Source organism: Ictalurus punctatus, chromosome 19 (genome assembly GCF_001660625.3).
Source record: "Ictalurus punctatus breed USDA103 chromosome 19, Coco_2.0, whole genome shotgun sequence".
In the NCBI taxonomy this organism is placed as follows: domain Eukaryota; kingdom Metazoa; phylum Chordata; class Actinopteri; order Siluriformes; family Ictaluridae; genus Ictalurus; species Ictalurus punctatus.
Genome location: NC_030434.2, coordinates 24061903 through 24077257, shown reverse-complemented (window position 1 = coordinate 24077257; position 15355 = coordinate 24061903). Strand labels below are relative to the sequence as shown.

The 15355-nt window shown below is 46.8% G+C and overlaps 1 protein-coding gene across 1 annotated transcript in view; it reads left to right on the top strand.

Annotated features, from left to right (window-relative positions):
- lrmp (lymphoid-restricted membrane protein) overlaps nt 1-14871 on the top strand; it is a 40849-nt gene extending 25978 nt beyond the window's left edge. The window contains exons 26-36 of the mRNA XM_017494373.3: nt 713-794; nt 1342-1381; nt 3088-3115; nt 3245-3385; nt 8331-8465; nt 9005-9146; nt 9541-9581; nt 10162-10230; nt 10326-10378; nt 10648-10734; nt 13195-14871. Of these exons, the coding sequence (XP_017349862.1) occupies nt 713-794; nt 1342-1381; nt 3088-3115; nt 3245-3385; nt 8331-8465; nt 9005-9146; nt 9541-9581; nt 10162-10230; nt 10326-10378; nt 10648-10734; nt 13195-13480 (1104 nt within the window). The 3' untranslated portion in view covers nt 13481-14871. The remainder of the gene's footprint in view (nt 1-712; nt 795-1341; nt 1382-3087; nt 3116-3244; nt 3386-8330; nt 8466-9004; nt 9147-9540; nt 9582-10161; nt 10231-10325; nt 10379-10647; nt 10735-13194) is intronic.
- Nucleotides 14872-15355: the final 484 nt, after the last annotated feature.

The window sequence follows — 15355 nt, the reverse complement described above, 5'->3', positions numbered from 1 at the left end:
TCTCTCTGGAGCGGAGGTGGGGCGTGTCTCTCTCTCTCTCTCTCTCTCTTGTTGTCTCTTTGACCTATGTGTGGAAAATAAAAAGTTGTACCAGCCTTGGTTCTCTGTTATAGCCATTTATCCAAAGCCGCCTCTGCCCATAGCAACCTGTACCTGTCTTCCTTCATAGCAGTCTCTCAGTAGCCATCTCTCTCACTAGCTGTCTCACATTGTAGCTGTCTCTCTTCATTATGGTCTCTCTCTGTAGCGGTCTTTCTCTCTTCCTATCTGTCTCTCTGTAGCGGTTTCTCCCTCTCACCATCTCGCTCTGTTGCGGTCTTTTTATTGCTCTCTTTCTCTGGTTTGGTCTCTTTCTGTTACCGTCTCTCTTGGTTACCATACTACTTCAATTCTCGCTCTCTCTCTCTCTCGCCACAACTGTCTGTCTGTCTTTGTAGTCTCCCCGTAGGATTCTGTTCTCTCTCTGTGTCTCAATCATAGACGTAGTATTTCCTGTGTAAAATGCGTTGTTTCTGATTGGCTGCTGATGGTGACGCGTCACTCTGTAGAAAAACTCTCAACACAAGCTTTAGGGCCGAGTTTACACCCGGATTTGCTTTCAACTGGTGTAAATAAGCCGTGCACAGTCTTTTTTTTTTTTTTTTTTTTTTTTTTTTTTTTTTTTAAATGATTATTTTTTTAATCTCTGATCAGAACCGTATGTTTCCCTCAGGAGACGCCCAGCAGCAGTATGGAGACCATCGGAGAGCAGAGATCCCAGGAAGACAGTGAAGGTTTGACTCCAGATAAAAACGGTAAACCAGCTACTAATCCATTGAGCATCCATTAACATCACTAATAATAAGTTGCTCATGATTTTCTTTAACGCGAGAAACTACCCAAAATAACAGTGTCCAACTGCTGTCGCTAACCGCTAAATATCACTCAAGTTAAGCTAACGTGACTAGCCGGCTAGCTAACAGTTTCAGGAGACAAACCCGTCAAAAAATAGCATCGCTTTAACAAAGCCATTTCATTCTTCACCAACATTCGCTTAACAATGAGCTGGCACACAGGATCTGGGGCTAGCGTGTCGCCATCCTCTCGTAATTTGCATATTAAATGTGATTGGTCCGAGGCATTGGAGATGATTTAATGCCGTCGCCTCAAGCTTCCTGAATCAGTTTTATACAGAAGTACAGAGAATGTCTGTCTGTGTGGGGAATTTAGCGCTGTGGTAATTATAATGATCCAAACACCACGCGGGGTACTCAGACAGGGGTTCAATATTTTAAATGTCATGCTCGCTCTCTCTCTCTCTCTCTCTCTCTCTCTCTCTCTCTCTCTCTCTCTCTCTCTCAGGTGCCATTCCTGAAGACGGTGAATCACTGAGGGAAGACGGGTGAGCTTCGTGTGAACGTTGACGAGTTTTGTCGTTCGACAGTTCAGTTTCTATACCCTGAAGTATATAAACAGTGCTGGCTAAGAGCTAAAAGAAGAAAAGAGGGTGAAGCGTAAAAGGGAGCGCGTGCGAAAGGGGGAAGTGTAAAGGGCCTTTTACATCGAGCGCGATTAAGCGGCACAAACGTATGGCGTGATGACGTTCTTGAATCGAAACAATAGATCCCTGTGGAGCTGCTCACATCGGGCGTGATCACTCGCGGTGCGGGATTTTTTTCCGCCCGTCACCCAGCGATGAAATGGGCCGTCCAATTAGATTTGAGCTGTGGATCACATGGGGTCTGGTGTGAAAGGGAGTGGGGGGGGGATGGGGTTGGGTGTGAAAGGGGGTGTGGCCGGGCGTGAAAGGGAGCGGGCGGCGAGGGCGATGGGGTCGGGCGTGAAGGGGAGCGGGCGGGGAGGGCGATGGGGTCGGGCGTGAAGGGGGTCGGGCGTGAAGGGGGTCGGGCGTGAAGGGGGTCGGGCGTGAAGGGGGTCGGGCGTGAAAGGGAGCGGGCGTGAAGGGGGTTGGGCGTGAAAGGGGGTGTGGCCGGGCGGGGAGGGCGATGGGGTCGGGCGTGAAGGGGAGCGGGCGTGAAAGGGAGCGGGCGATGGGGTCGGGCGTGAAAGGGGGTGTGGCCGGGCGTGAAGGGGAGCGGGCGTGAAGGGGAGCGGGCGTGAAAGGGAGCGGGCGATGGGGTCGGGCATGAAAGGGGGTGTGGCCGGGCGTGAAGGGGAGCGGGCGTGAAAGGGAGCGGGCGATGGGGTCGGGCGTGAAAGGGGGTGTGGCCGGGCGTGAAGGGGAGCGGGCGTGAAAGGGAGCGGGCGATGGGGTCGGGCGTGAAAGGGGGTGTGGCCGGGCGTGAAGGGGAGCGGGCGATGGGGTCGGGCGTGAAAGGAAAATGTTTTACCCACGTTTATGAGAAACTTGACTTATTTTAAAATAGAAATAGGTCACTACTTGTACACGTTAAAAGAAACAACTAAGAGAAAAAAAACCTGTGAATTATTATAAAGCCTTGAATTGATTCTTTGAATAATTTGTAACTTTGTTTACAGATATGTGAAGTTCTCACTGCTCTCTCTTCTTTTGTTTTTATCGTTCATCATATTAAAAAAAAAAAAAAGACAAACTCCTCGCTACTGGATAACGTCTATTATTTACATTAAAACAGACAAACGGTAAATAAAAATAAAATTTAAAAAACTACACCGTTGTAGTTTTGAATGTCTCGCGCGTTGTTTTGAAGCACTCGTGCGCACACACACGCCTACAGACCGGACACGTTAATACGCGTACGCACGACGTCATTGTTTTCACGGAAACGCGAGCTTAAAGTTTATTAAAAAAAAGTGCAAGGAGACTTGCACTACGTTTGCGTTCTCAGGCCAAGGGAGGGAACGGGAGGAGGGGAGAGAGTACGGAAAGGGATGGGGAAAGGGAGGAAGCGGAAGAAAGAAAGAAAAAGGTAACCTGGAAACCAGCGTGAAAGACCGATGGAGAAACGGTACGCGAGGAAAGATAAAAGGATGAGAGAGATGTTAAAGCAGGAAAATGAATGAAAGAGATGGAAGAAATGTAGTCGCTTGTTCTCCGGGTGTATAAACTTTTGCACGCGCCTGTCATGTTCAGATGTAACACTGGTGTGTATTCTCTTCTCCGTTCAGACTGACTCAGAGTGAGAAAGACATCGAGGTGAGTTTCATTTCATTCGTTACCGCAGTACAGCTACTCACCTCACTGCTGCAGAGTGGAGAGGGTGTGATGTAACGGCGTGTGTGTGTGTGTGTGTGTGTGTGTGTGTGTGTGTGTGTCTGGTACCAGGCCGAGTTCCTCCGTCTGTCTCTGGGTCACCGCTGTGACATGTTCACTCTGGAGAAGAGACTTCGTCTGGAGGAGCGCTCGCGGAACCTGGCCGAGGAGAACGTACGCCGAGAAGTGTCCAGCTGTCAGGGTCTGCTCCAGGTGTGTGTGTGTGTGTGTGTGTGTGTGCGTATTATACCTCCTAGTGCGTGACGTTTGTAATCAGAGAAGTGCAAAAGAAAAGGAAGTGAGAATGGGTGAGTGAAATGAAAGAAGGAGGTAAATAAGGAAGAAGGGAAGGAGGAAATAATGGAGAAGAAAGAAAAGACGAAGGAAAGAAGCGGAGAAGGATGGAGGCGGGGAAATGCGGAAGAAAGAAACAAAAAAAGGAAAAGGGGTTTTAAAAAAAAAAAAAAAAAAAAAAATCCTCAGAAGTAAGTCCAAAGAACGAATGAAGGGAAGTAAGTGAGAGACGGAAAGTGAAAAAGAAAGGAAGAAGAACCGAGGTGAGAAAGGAAGAAGGAAAGATGGGGGGAAAGATCGGATAAATGAGAGGGAAAGGAAGGAAAAAACACTAAACGAGGAAAGAATTGACGAAGAAAGAAAGAAAGAAATCCGGTGCAGAACGCAGTGAGCGAGGGGAAGAGGTCAGAAGAAAGGGAGGAGTGATAAACGGAGAAGAAGAAGAAGTGGGGAAAGTAAAAAGATGAAAAAGGAAGAAAGAATTGATGAAGGAAGGAATTTAACGAGGGGGAAGAACTGATAGACGGGGAGGTTAAGAAAGCAGTCAGAAATAAACAAATATAAAATAAATAAATAAATAAATATTTCCAAATGGTTGGGGGGGGGGTGGAGCCGACATGAAATCTGATTGGCCGGTCCGACTGGGTCACGTGTCCTGAAATCTGACTGGTGATTTAAGCCCAGTTTAAGCATGTGGTGTGTGTGATGCGACACCGGTGTCGAGCCGCTTCCTTTACGCTGAGCGGCGTCGGCCTCGTCGCTGCACTAGGAGACGGGAGGGGCAGGTTTCGGACACCGGTCGTGCTTGGGCTCGTTAACACCATTCGGCGTGGAAGAAAAATCTGTCTAAACTTTTGCGGCCCTTCGCAGCGTGATGGTCCGTAGTCTGTTCGGCTTGCACAGTGGATTACTCGCTAGCTGCTAACGCATTTCCTTTTTAAAAACTATCGAGTGACCGTCTGATTAACAACCGAGGAGTGTAATGATCTGAGGAACGACAGGACATGAGTGGTGTGTGCGAGTGTGTGAGGATGTGAATCGTGTGTGTGTGAGGATGTGAATCGTGTGTGTGTGAGGATGTGACTCGTGTGTGTGTGTGAGGATGTGACTCGTGTGTGTGTGTGTGTGAGGATGTGACTCGTGTGTGTGTGTGTGTGAGGATGTGACTCGTGTGTGTGTGTGTGAGGATGTGACTCGTGTGTGTGTGTGTGAGGATGTGACTCGTGTGTGTGTGTGTGAGGATGTGACTCGTGTGTGTGTGTGTGAGGATGTGACTCGTGTGTGTGTGTGTGAGGATGTGACTCGTGTGTGTGTGTGTGAGGATGTGACTCGTGTGTGTGTGTGTGAGGATGTGACTCGTGTGTGTGTGAGGATGTGACTCGTGTGTGTGTGAGGATGTGACTCGTGTGTGTGTGAGGATGTGACTCGTGTGTGTGTGTGTGAGGATGTGACTCGTGTGTGAGGATGTGACTCGTGTGTGTGTGTGAGGATGTGACTCGTGTGTGTGTGTGTGAGGATGTGAAGTGTGTGTGTGTGTGAGGATGTGAATCGTGTGTGTGTGTGAGGATGTGACTCGTGTGTGTGAGGATGTGACTCGTGTGTGTGAGGATGTGACTCGTGTGTGTGAGGATGTGACTCGTGTGTGTGTGTGTGTGTGTGTGAGGATGTGACTCGTGTGTGTGTGTGTGAGGATGTGACTCGTGTGTGTGTGTGAGGATGTGACTCGTGTGTGTGTGTGTGAGGATGTGAAGTGTGTGTGTGTGTGAGGATGTGAATCGTGTGTGTGTGTGAGGATGTGACTCGTGTGTGTGAGGATGTGACTCGTGTGTGTGTGTGTGTGTGTGAGGATGTGACTCGTGTGTGTGTGTGTGAGGATGTGACTCGTGTGTGTGTGTGTGAGGATGTGACTCGTGTGTGTGTGAGGATGTGACTCGTGTGTGTGTGAGGATGTGACTCGTGTGTGTGTGTGTGAGGATGTGACTCGTGTGTGAGGATGTGACTCGTGTGTGAGGATGTGACTCGTGTGTGTGTGTGAGGATGTGACTCGTGTGTGTGTGTGTGAGGATGTGAAGTGTGTGTGTGTGTGAGGATGTGAATCGTGTGTGTGTGTGAGGATGTGAATCGTGTGTGTGTGTGAGGATGTGAATCGTGTGTGTGTGTGAGGATGTGAATCGTGTGTGTGTGTGTGAGGATGTGAATCGTGTGTGTGTGTGAGGATGTGAATCGTGTGTGTGTGTGAGGATGTGAATCGTGTGTGTGTGTGTGAGGATGTGAATCGTGTGTGTGTGTGTGTGAGGATGTGAATCGTGTGTGTGTGTGTGAGGATGTGAATCGTGTGTGTGTGTGTGAGGATGTGAATCGTGTGTGTGTGTGTGAGGATGTGAATCGTGTGTGTGTGTGTGAGGATGTGAATCGTGTGTGTGTGAGGATGTGAATCGTGTGTGTGAGGATGTGAATCGTGTGTGTGTGTGAGGATGTGACTCGTGTGTGTGTGTGAGGATGTGACTCGTGTGTGTGTGTGTGGATGTGACTCGTGTGTGTGTGTGAGGATGTGACTCGTGTGTGTGTGTGAGGATGTGACTCGTGTGTGTGTGTGAGGATGTGACTCGTGTGTGTGTGTGAGGATGTGACTCGTGTGTGTGTGTGAGGATGTGACTCGTGTGTGTGTGTGAGGATGTGACTCGTGTGTGTGTGTGAGGATGTGACTCGTGTGTGTGAGGATGTGAATCGTGTGTGTGTGGATGTGACTCGTGTGTGTGTGTGTGAGGATGTGACTCGTGTGTGTGTGGATGTGACTCGTGTGTGTGTGTGTGAGGATGTGACTCGTGTGTGTGAGGATGTGACTCGTGTGTGTGTGGATGTGACTCGTGTGTGTGTGGATGTGACTCGTGTGTGTGTGGATGTGACTCGTGTGTGTGTGGATGTGACTCGTGTGTGTGAGGATGTGACTCGTGTGTGTGTGTGTGTGAGGATGTGACTCGTGTGTGTGAGGATGTGACTCGTGTGTGTGAGGATGTGACTCGTGTGTGTGAGGATGTGACTCGTGTGTGTGAGGATGTGACTCGTGTGTGTGTGGATGTGACTCGTGTGTGTGTGGATGTGACTCGTGTGTGTGTGGATGTGACTCGTGTGTGTGTGGATGTGACTCGTGTGTGTGTGTGTGAGGATGTGACTCGTGTGTGTGAGGATGTGACTCGTGTGTGTGTGGATGTGACTCGTGTGTGTGTGGATGTGACTCGTGTGTGTGTGGATGTGACTCGTGTGTGTGTGGATGTGACTCGTGTGTGTGTGGATGTGACTCGTGTGTGTGTGGATGTGACTCGTGTGTGTGTGGATGTGACTCGTGTGTGTGAGGATGTGACTCGTGTGTGTGTGTGTGTGGATGTGACTCGTGTGTGTGAGGATGTGACTCGTGTGTGTGTGTGAGGATGTGACTCGTGTGTGTGAGGATGTGACTCGTGTGTGTGAGGATGTGACTCGTGTGTGTGTGTGTGTGAGGATGTGACTCGTGTGTGTGAGGATGTGACTCGTGTGTGTGTGTGTGTGTGTGAGGATGTGACTCGTGTGTGTGTGAGGATGTGACTCGTGTGTGTGTGTGTGTGTGTGTGTGTGTGAGGATATGAATCGTGTGTGTGTGTGTGTGTGTGTGTGTGTGTGAGGATATGAATCGTGTGTGTGTGTGTGAGGATATGAATCGTGTGTGTGTGTGAGGATGTGAATCGTGAGTGTGTGTGTGTGTGTGTGAGGATATGAATCGTGTGTGTGTGTGAGGATGTGAATCGTGTGTGTGTGTGTGTGTGTGTGTGTGTGTGTGTGTGTGTGTGTGAGGATGTGAATCGTGTGTGTGTGTGTGTGTGTGTGTGTGTGTGTGTGTGTGTGTGTGAGGATATGAATCGTGAGTGAAGGGTTAACTCCGGAGGACGGCGTGTCTGGGAATCTACTCTCTGCTCATTTACATGAGCACTTTGCATGTGCACGAGGAGACTCGACTCGACTCGACCGACTTCCCCTTTGTTCACCCCAGTCAAGTTTCTAAATCTTTTCCTGCATGACGTGATTACAGACTGCGACGACGTTCCAGACAGCGACTGAGCGCTTTGAGAGAAAACCGTTGTTTTTAAACCTTTTTGTCTTCATTTGGCCTGTTTTCATATCCAACATCCAAATGACCTTTGAGGGAAGAGTAGGAAGGAAAGAAAGACGTGTGGAGGAAGAAAAGAAGCGTGGGAGAAAGAAGTGAGAGGAGGGGGAGGGAAAGAAGTGAGAGAGGAGTGAGGAAGAAGTGAGAGAGGAGTGGGAAAGAAGTGAGAGAGGAGTGGGAAAGAAAGAAGTGAGAGGAGTGGGAAAGAAAAGTGAGAGAGGAGTGAGGAAGAAGTGAGAGAGGAGTGAGAGAGGAGTGGGAAAGAAAGAAGTGAGAGGAGTGAGGAAGAAGTGAGAGAGGAGTGAGAGAGGAGTGGGAAAGAAAGAAGTGAGAGAGGAGTGAGGAAGAAGTGAGAAGGAATAAAATGGAGGAATAAGGGACGTGAAGGAAAGAAGGAACGGAGTGAGCAGGAAGCAGGAACAAGATTTGAGAGACGCATACGTTAGATGAGAGGAAAAAAGAGGGAAAAGGGAAAGCGAAAAAGTGAGTGACGGAAAGACGAAAAAAGGAAAAAGTAAGGGGGAGCGAGCGAGAGAGAACGGAGAGAGGTAGGAGAAGGAAAGTGAGAAAGAAAAGGAGTGGTGGGACGTGGAGGGGGAGAGGATTCGTCCGTCCCCCTGTGTGAAAGGAGGAGAGAGAGACGGAGTGTGTGCGCGGATGAGAGAAGCGTGTGTTCTGTACGGAGAGCTGAAGGCTCTGACTGGCTGTGGGTGTGTCCCCCAGGCTCTGATCCCTCTGTGTGGTGATGATAACCCCTCGCTGGAGATCATCCAGCGGCTGCAGAAGAACCTGGAGATCCTGCTGCAGTCCGTCACCCGAGTGTCCAGTCGCTCTGAGACGCTGGGCTCCATTCACCAGGTCGGTGCAGTTCAGTCCACATGTTCTGATCGGATCCTCTCGGGTCGTCTCGGGTCTCCGTACACCTTTCCTCGTCCGGTTCCTTCCTTACTCCCGTAATACGTTCAGAAATACAAACCCTCGGCAACGAGCTGCGTCTGTTCCGCTCCAGATGTTCTTCCTTTATACAAACCGACCGCACGTCACCACGATACTCTCATTCATTTCAGTTATATAGATATGTCTTCATTTGATATTTACGCGCCGCGGCCCGGGCGCACACTGGATTAGTGGTTCGGGACGTCCGTCTCAAAACGTTTAAACCGCCTGCTTACATGATGCCGAGGCGACGTTAGAAAAGAACCTAATTTTAAACGTTCCCGCAACGTTTAGCGGCTAAACGGATTAGGGACCTGGCTCTAGAGATCAGGATCGGATCGAAAGAAACGTATAAACCGTTTACTTTATATAATACAAAAGATAAAAAGCCTGATGTTGGTGGATTAGTCATTGTGTGTGTGTGTGTGTGTGTGTGTGTGTGTGTGTGTGTGTGTGTGTAGGAGACTCGCATGGGGAAAGCGATCGAGGTGATGATTCAACACGTGGAGAACTTGAGGAGGACGTACACTAAAGAGCACGCCGAGCTGCTGGAGCTCCGAGAGAACCACTTGCTGAAAGACAGGTCCTTCAGCTCCCACACGGGTAACACACACACACACACACACACACACACACACACACACACACACACACACACACACACACACGCGCACTCTTGTGTGTAACACTTATCATCGTACTGTATGTTCTATGGCACGTTTTACGGCCTCGTGTCGGCCGCACATCCTTTCTCCCATCGCTTTTCTTTCTCCATGCTTTACATCCTACCGGATCTGTAGTTCGGCTCTTGCCGTTCCTTTTACTTCAAGCCCTCCGCATCAGCGGCTAAACGCGATGACGACGACGACGGCCAGAGAAACACGTTAGTGTGTGACGAACTCCTACGTCTACGTCAATCCGCTCGGAAAAGAACAGCCGTGGTGCTTTTGCTTTCCTTCTGATTTCTAAATAACGTCCGTGATTTTTCTCCCTGTAGATGATTTCCGGAAGAAAAGGGGCAGCGCCGAATTCTACAAGGTACGGGTGCACGAGAGACGAACGTGAGGGCACGCTAAAGGACGTTTCGCGTAGACGGAAAATAAATAAATAAATAAATCGATGTGTACCGATAAATCTAACGTCACGCCTTTTTGTATCGGGTTACGTGATGCTCTTGAATTCTCAATTCTGATTGGAAGGGCGACTCTAGTGACAGTAGTGTAGCTACAAACCGCAGTGATCAGCGCGCTCGCTCGAATACGTTATCGTTTCTATAGTAACGGCTCGTCCATGCTGTCGGACGCGCCGTAAAAGGTATACGGATTTTTTTTAAAAACAAAAAACAACTCGTTATTCGAACGTGTAGTTCGTGTATTCGTTGATTTTTGGTGAAGGAGTCGACGGTGTCGGCGCTTTGTATGAGCTGTTGCTATGGAAACGGATCTAGAAGCTGCTCTTCTAGAAGAATGCTCAACAGTAACCGACCAATCAGAATCTAGAATTCAACAGAGCTTTGTTATAGTGGTAAATAGTAATAAGTAAGAGGGGATGTATTGTCATGCAGCTGTAGTTTAACTCTCGGGATGCATTGATGTGAGATGTCGTGTCGTATGTATAGGTGGCGGCCCGTCGCGTCAGCATCGCCACCATCCCGCGCAGCACCGGAGCGCTGGCACCCGGTGACATGGTGAGAAAGCAAGCGCGCTGGCTTAAACGCTTTCAGACGGAGGTTGGCTGGAAGGAGAGAGAAAGTGACCGTGTGTGTGTTTTTTAAATCCACAGGGTAAAGATCTCACGGAGGCGGAGCTGGAGAAGCTGGGACGTAGGTCATCAAGGTACGTAGCGGGAGTCCAGGCGTTAATGCGGCACCTGGAGTAAGCTTGAAGGGGAAAAATGTGACCTTCAGTTCAGGGTTATTTTTAAGAACATCATCTCCGACCCTGTGTGACCAGAGGAACGTCTGGCACTAGTCTAAGATCGGGTTTCGTAAAACCGTAAGAAGGCTGATCCTAGGTCAGATGATCTGACGCACGTTGTGTATCATGTTTCATCTTAGCACTTTGAGGCAGTGTGTTTGTGTGTGTGTGTGTGTGCCGCTTCACAGGAACGTGCTTGGAAAGAGCACACAGCGGGCGCCTCTAAAGCGTTTTATTAGTTGCGCTGAGACAGAAGGTCCTGCCCTTAGGAATAGGTAAGAAAGGTCCCGACCGTCTCCGCCGCCTGCTTTTGACGTCCGTCAGACGCCGTTACGAGAAAAAACGTCATCCGAAAAATGGCCAACGCTTGCATGTTGGCTTTTTGAGATGAAGTCTTTTCTTGGAAGTACGTCCTTTCATCATGAGCTACTGTAACTGAGCCTCGCGTGCTGTTCCGACCTGTGTGCCGGTACCAGGTCCTCTCTGTTCAGCCAACTTCTCCCCGAAAACCAATCGGAACGAATTGTAATGAAACGCTTTTGTGTTTCTCGTCACTTTTTGGGGTGCAGCTGTGCTTTTTCAAGTGGTCCTAACTTTAATATTATCGCCTTTTAAGGCCTGTTAGTAAGTAATACTATACATCAAGACGTAAATATGCGTCACACCACGTCAGAGTTTATGGATCCTTTACACCACACTGCTGTTGAACTCTCAGATCGGACGGTGCGGGTTAATTTTCCGTAACAGCGGCGCGCTCGGTAGTTCCGGCTGTAGCGTAAACCATGGCTTTATATTAATGCGCTTGTTCGAATACGTTATCGTTTCTGTCGTACACAGGGACTTATTTAACAAAGGAAAACGTCTAACCTTTGATTATCTTTTGTTAGGAGGTGTGTGTGAGAGATTTCTGGAAGGAGTCTGCATTGTCTCCACTTTGTATTTTTTTGGTGTTTCTGCGAGCCCTTATAATAGCTATTTAATAGCTATTTTAAAAAATCATGATAGCTATTTTTTTTTTTTTTTTTATAAAAATGCATTCCTAACTATTCGACGACGTGATAATGTTCACTGTGTGAGGAAATCACTCTTTTTAGAATCAGATCTGAGAATTCAACAGTGTGGAAGAATACGTTATATTGATGTTTAGTGTATTAGCGCCCTCTGCAGGAAGTTACATGTAAAAACACTTGAAGGCCGCAGTAGCACTCGGGTTGGAATCGCTCGGTGAGAGTGTTAAAGCGGAAATTTACCCTGAGCAACTTGCATATCTGATATGTATAACTAAAATGGGATCTCCAGTGGAGTCCAAGATTCATTTTAGTCGAAATTTCCTACATTACCCACAATGCCGTCTGATTGCCTGCTGAGGACTGAGCAGTGGGATTTAGCAGTCACTTCAGCTCTACCTAAACGGAGCGATGCAGCGGCGCTTTAGTCTTTCTGGCTCTCTCACTTCCTCATCTGTACACTCTGCTCAAACAGATCAGCTTCCAAAACTTCAACTTTCACGCTCTTACCACCGTCAATGCCGTCGCACTCGTGTGTGTGTGTGTGTGTGTGTGTGTGTGTGTGTGTGTGTGTGTGTATTTCCTTTTCACTTATTTCTTACCCTTTTTTTACACTTCAGGACAAAATGTGAAGTGTAATCGTGTCAACATGATGAATATCCTCTTTCAAGAAATTTCTTTCCAGAATTTTCTGCAGATTGCTGATCCTGTGGGTTTAGTTTAGTCCTCTAAGCCAGCTGCAAAGATGAACTTTTATTGGCTAAACGGTGTTTCAAAACAGAAGGTTATGTCCGTTTACCATGGGAGTAAAAGCATTCTTGGAGCACACTCTCTTAAGGTGCGTTCACACACACAGCGATTTACGCTGCAAGTCTCCAGTCACTATACTATGAAGTCGCAGGTAGGCGTGCCTACTACTGGTTGCCGTAGTAACATGGGTGGCGCAACTAGCGTCCCACTTTTGAGGGAGCGCGATCTTGTATAAAATTCACCTGCGTGTAACGCCAGTTAGCTTAGTTTAGCTTATGGTGTTGGTGCTTTTAAAGCAAAATGATGATAATGACACACTCACTTTGTGTTGCAATTGAGTAAAATCCCGGTGTAGCTCCTACCTCAGTAAGTGAGCGTCACCATCAATCAATCAGTATATGTCCGATGGTGACAGGGAGGTACACTGGGATGTTGCTCAATTGCAACAAAAAGCGAGCGTTTCATTTTTATTATTTTGCTTTAAAAGCGCCAAGGCCGTAAGCTAAACTAAGCTAATTGGCGTACGTAGATGGCCAAGTGCTTTAAACCGACGAAGATCCTAAGCTAAGCTAATTGGCTACTGCTGCAATGGTGCTGCTTCTGCTAGTGAGCACGGGGGTGGCTACGGATCACGTGCGCTTTACTGTCTTCACTCCCGTTGGAAGTCACTGCACCAAGACGCTCCAAATTTGCATAAAGTTCAACTTTTCTCAACGTTCAAAGTCGCTGGACACGCCCACATCCGGTCGCCAATGGCCAACGTGAACGCGCCTTTAGAGTAGTATGGTCAAGGATAGCTGAATGGAGCAGATGCATGCGACACCATTGTGATGTACATTATGAATGCTGTTTGTGCGCTCTGGGCTTTTTGTTGTGTACCTATAACGGCACAAAAATCCAATTCTCTCGGCTGTTCCTTTATAACAGATCGCGGTGTGTATGACATTGTACTCACGTTCTCTTTTATTTCTAAATCAGCAATCCAAGTCCCACACCGAGCAACAGTCCGAGTCCTACGACTGACCCGGCCTCGCCTTTCGGGGCGAAAGCGCAGCCTTCTGAGCTACCTGAAGCTCCTAAGGGTGTCTGCACCTGGGCGGCGTTGATGGTGGTGCTGGCCGCCTTCGTAGCGGTGTTGGGTAAGATGTTGATCCAGCCGGCTGCGGACGCAGCCCCTGTGGGCACCGGCGACTCCTGGATGGCCATCCAGCAGATTCTTTGGCCGTACACAGGGCTCCGGCACAACGGCCAGCCCCCTGTTTAACAGTGTGACGCCCCCTGGTGGATGGGAGGCTCGTAGCGGCAATCGTAATCAGAGATCATGAAGCACTTTTATTATAAACAGAAAAACAACTGCATGGAGGAATAGTACGACCAAGTACACTTTTCTTTTTTCTTTTTTTTTTCTTTCTTTTCTTCTCTCTCTTAACTACAGATTTTGAACGACTTGTTTGAACACCATCGACAAATGGTTAGCAATTATGTAACGAGAGAATGTTTTAACCGATCGGGAAATGGAGCTTTCCGTCCGGCTTCCTGTGTTGAATCTCTGGACACAGATTGAAGCGGCTACCTTTTTAACATTTTTACGTTCTGATGATATCGATGTTTTTACTGACAGATGAAGGAACTGGATTTTTTTTTTTTTTTTTTTAAATCTGTGCTGTTTGAAATGATAACTTATTATTTTAAGGTTTATTGCTTCAGATTTTATTCACCTTCAGTTTCAATGTTACAGACACAATTTAAAAATTTATTATTATTATTATTATTATTATTAAGTTTGGTGTGCACTATTATGGATTCATACACTTTTATATGTTCCAAAGATGGGGAGGAACAACTAGATTTGACACAATAAAGTTACTAATCCAACTGCGATCACAGCTTGTTGCAGATATGTGGTGGATTTGACTGGTTTTAACATTTATTTATTTATTTATTTATTTATTTATTTATTTATTTATTTATTTTTCCCTCAGCTACACTTTCTCTCTGGTTAATGCGCGCTTTGTTTTTGTTTTGGGGATAATATCGGCGAGGAAATTAGAAAATTCCTCCATCTGATGTGGGTTTGGGTTTAAACCTTGTTGGTGAGGGATTGATGTAGGGGATTTATCTTGAAATGAATTCCCAACTCTTCTATTAGTTCAGCGTCATGTTGGACATTCTGCCTGTTTTACAGGTCACGCAGTAACTACGTTCCTAATTTAAGGTGAATTTTGTATTTAAATCTTATTTACCGACGCGTTCTCGTTTTTGCTGACCAGGAAGTGTGCAGAAGTTTGCACACCCTCGAAGTCCAACGAAAGACGAATTGAATTTACACTAGTGTTTGGTTTTCACAGATTATTACAAGTAACAAAAATTGTCAAATAGTGTGTAAAAAAAAAAAAAAAAAAAAAAATTTAATTAAACAGTATATTTCCAATACATTTTTATTTCTGATTGTAATATAGTCATTTCTTTTAAAAAAAAAAAAAAAAAAAAAAAAAAAAAATCCCACATTACTTTGTTGCTTATGTACTGGATTGATCTTTTCTTGTTGCAGGATATGCCCACATTTCGTTTTATTGGAATTTATTATTTGTTTTAGTTTTTATTAATGTTTGTTTTTTTTTGGTGAGGGAAAACGGAAGTACAGAAAGGGTGGGGGGTGTAAATTTTTGCAGTCAGTTGTATATTTCAGGCATGATTTGGAAACAGTAGTGACTTGCAATTTTAGTGAAATAGACTTTGTACTGAGGAAGGAAATGTTCTGGCAGCCAAAAATTGCATTAAACATCGTACTAATGGACTCCATGGGTCTGTGCCAATAAAGGGCGGGGGGGGGGTGTACCTCCGGTGCTCTTCAGAATTCTCGGCACCTTCTAAAAAAATATATATATGAATAAATTTTTTAAAAATGAGCAATGCTCACAATTTAAAACTTCCACGCAGCAGAATTTTAGCTCGGACGTGTGCTAAAACGATTGACGCCCTGAAGAAATGCAAATAAATTCGTTCTTAAGAGTGTATTATTTTTCCTCAGGAGTTCTGTAGCTGACCTTAACTGTGTCCTGTTTCCCTGAGGTATAAACACGCATGTAAAATCCCTTGGTCGTGCATTACAACGGGTAAAAACAGCACTTTAATTGCA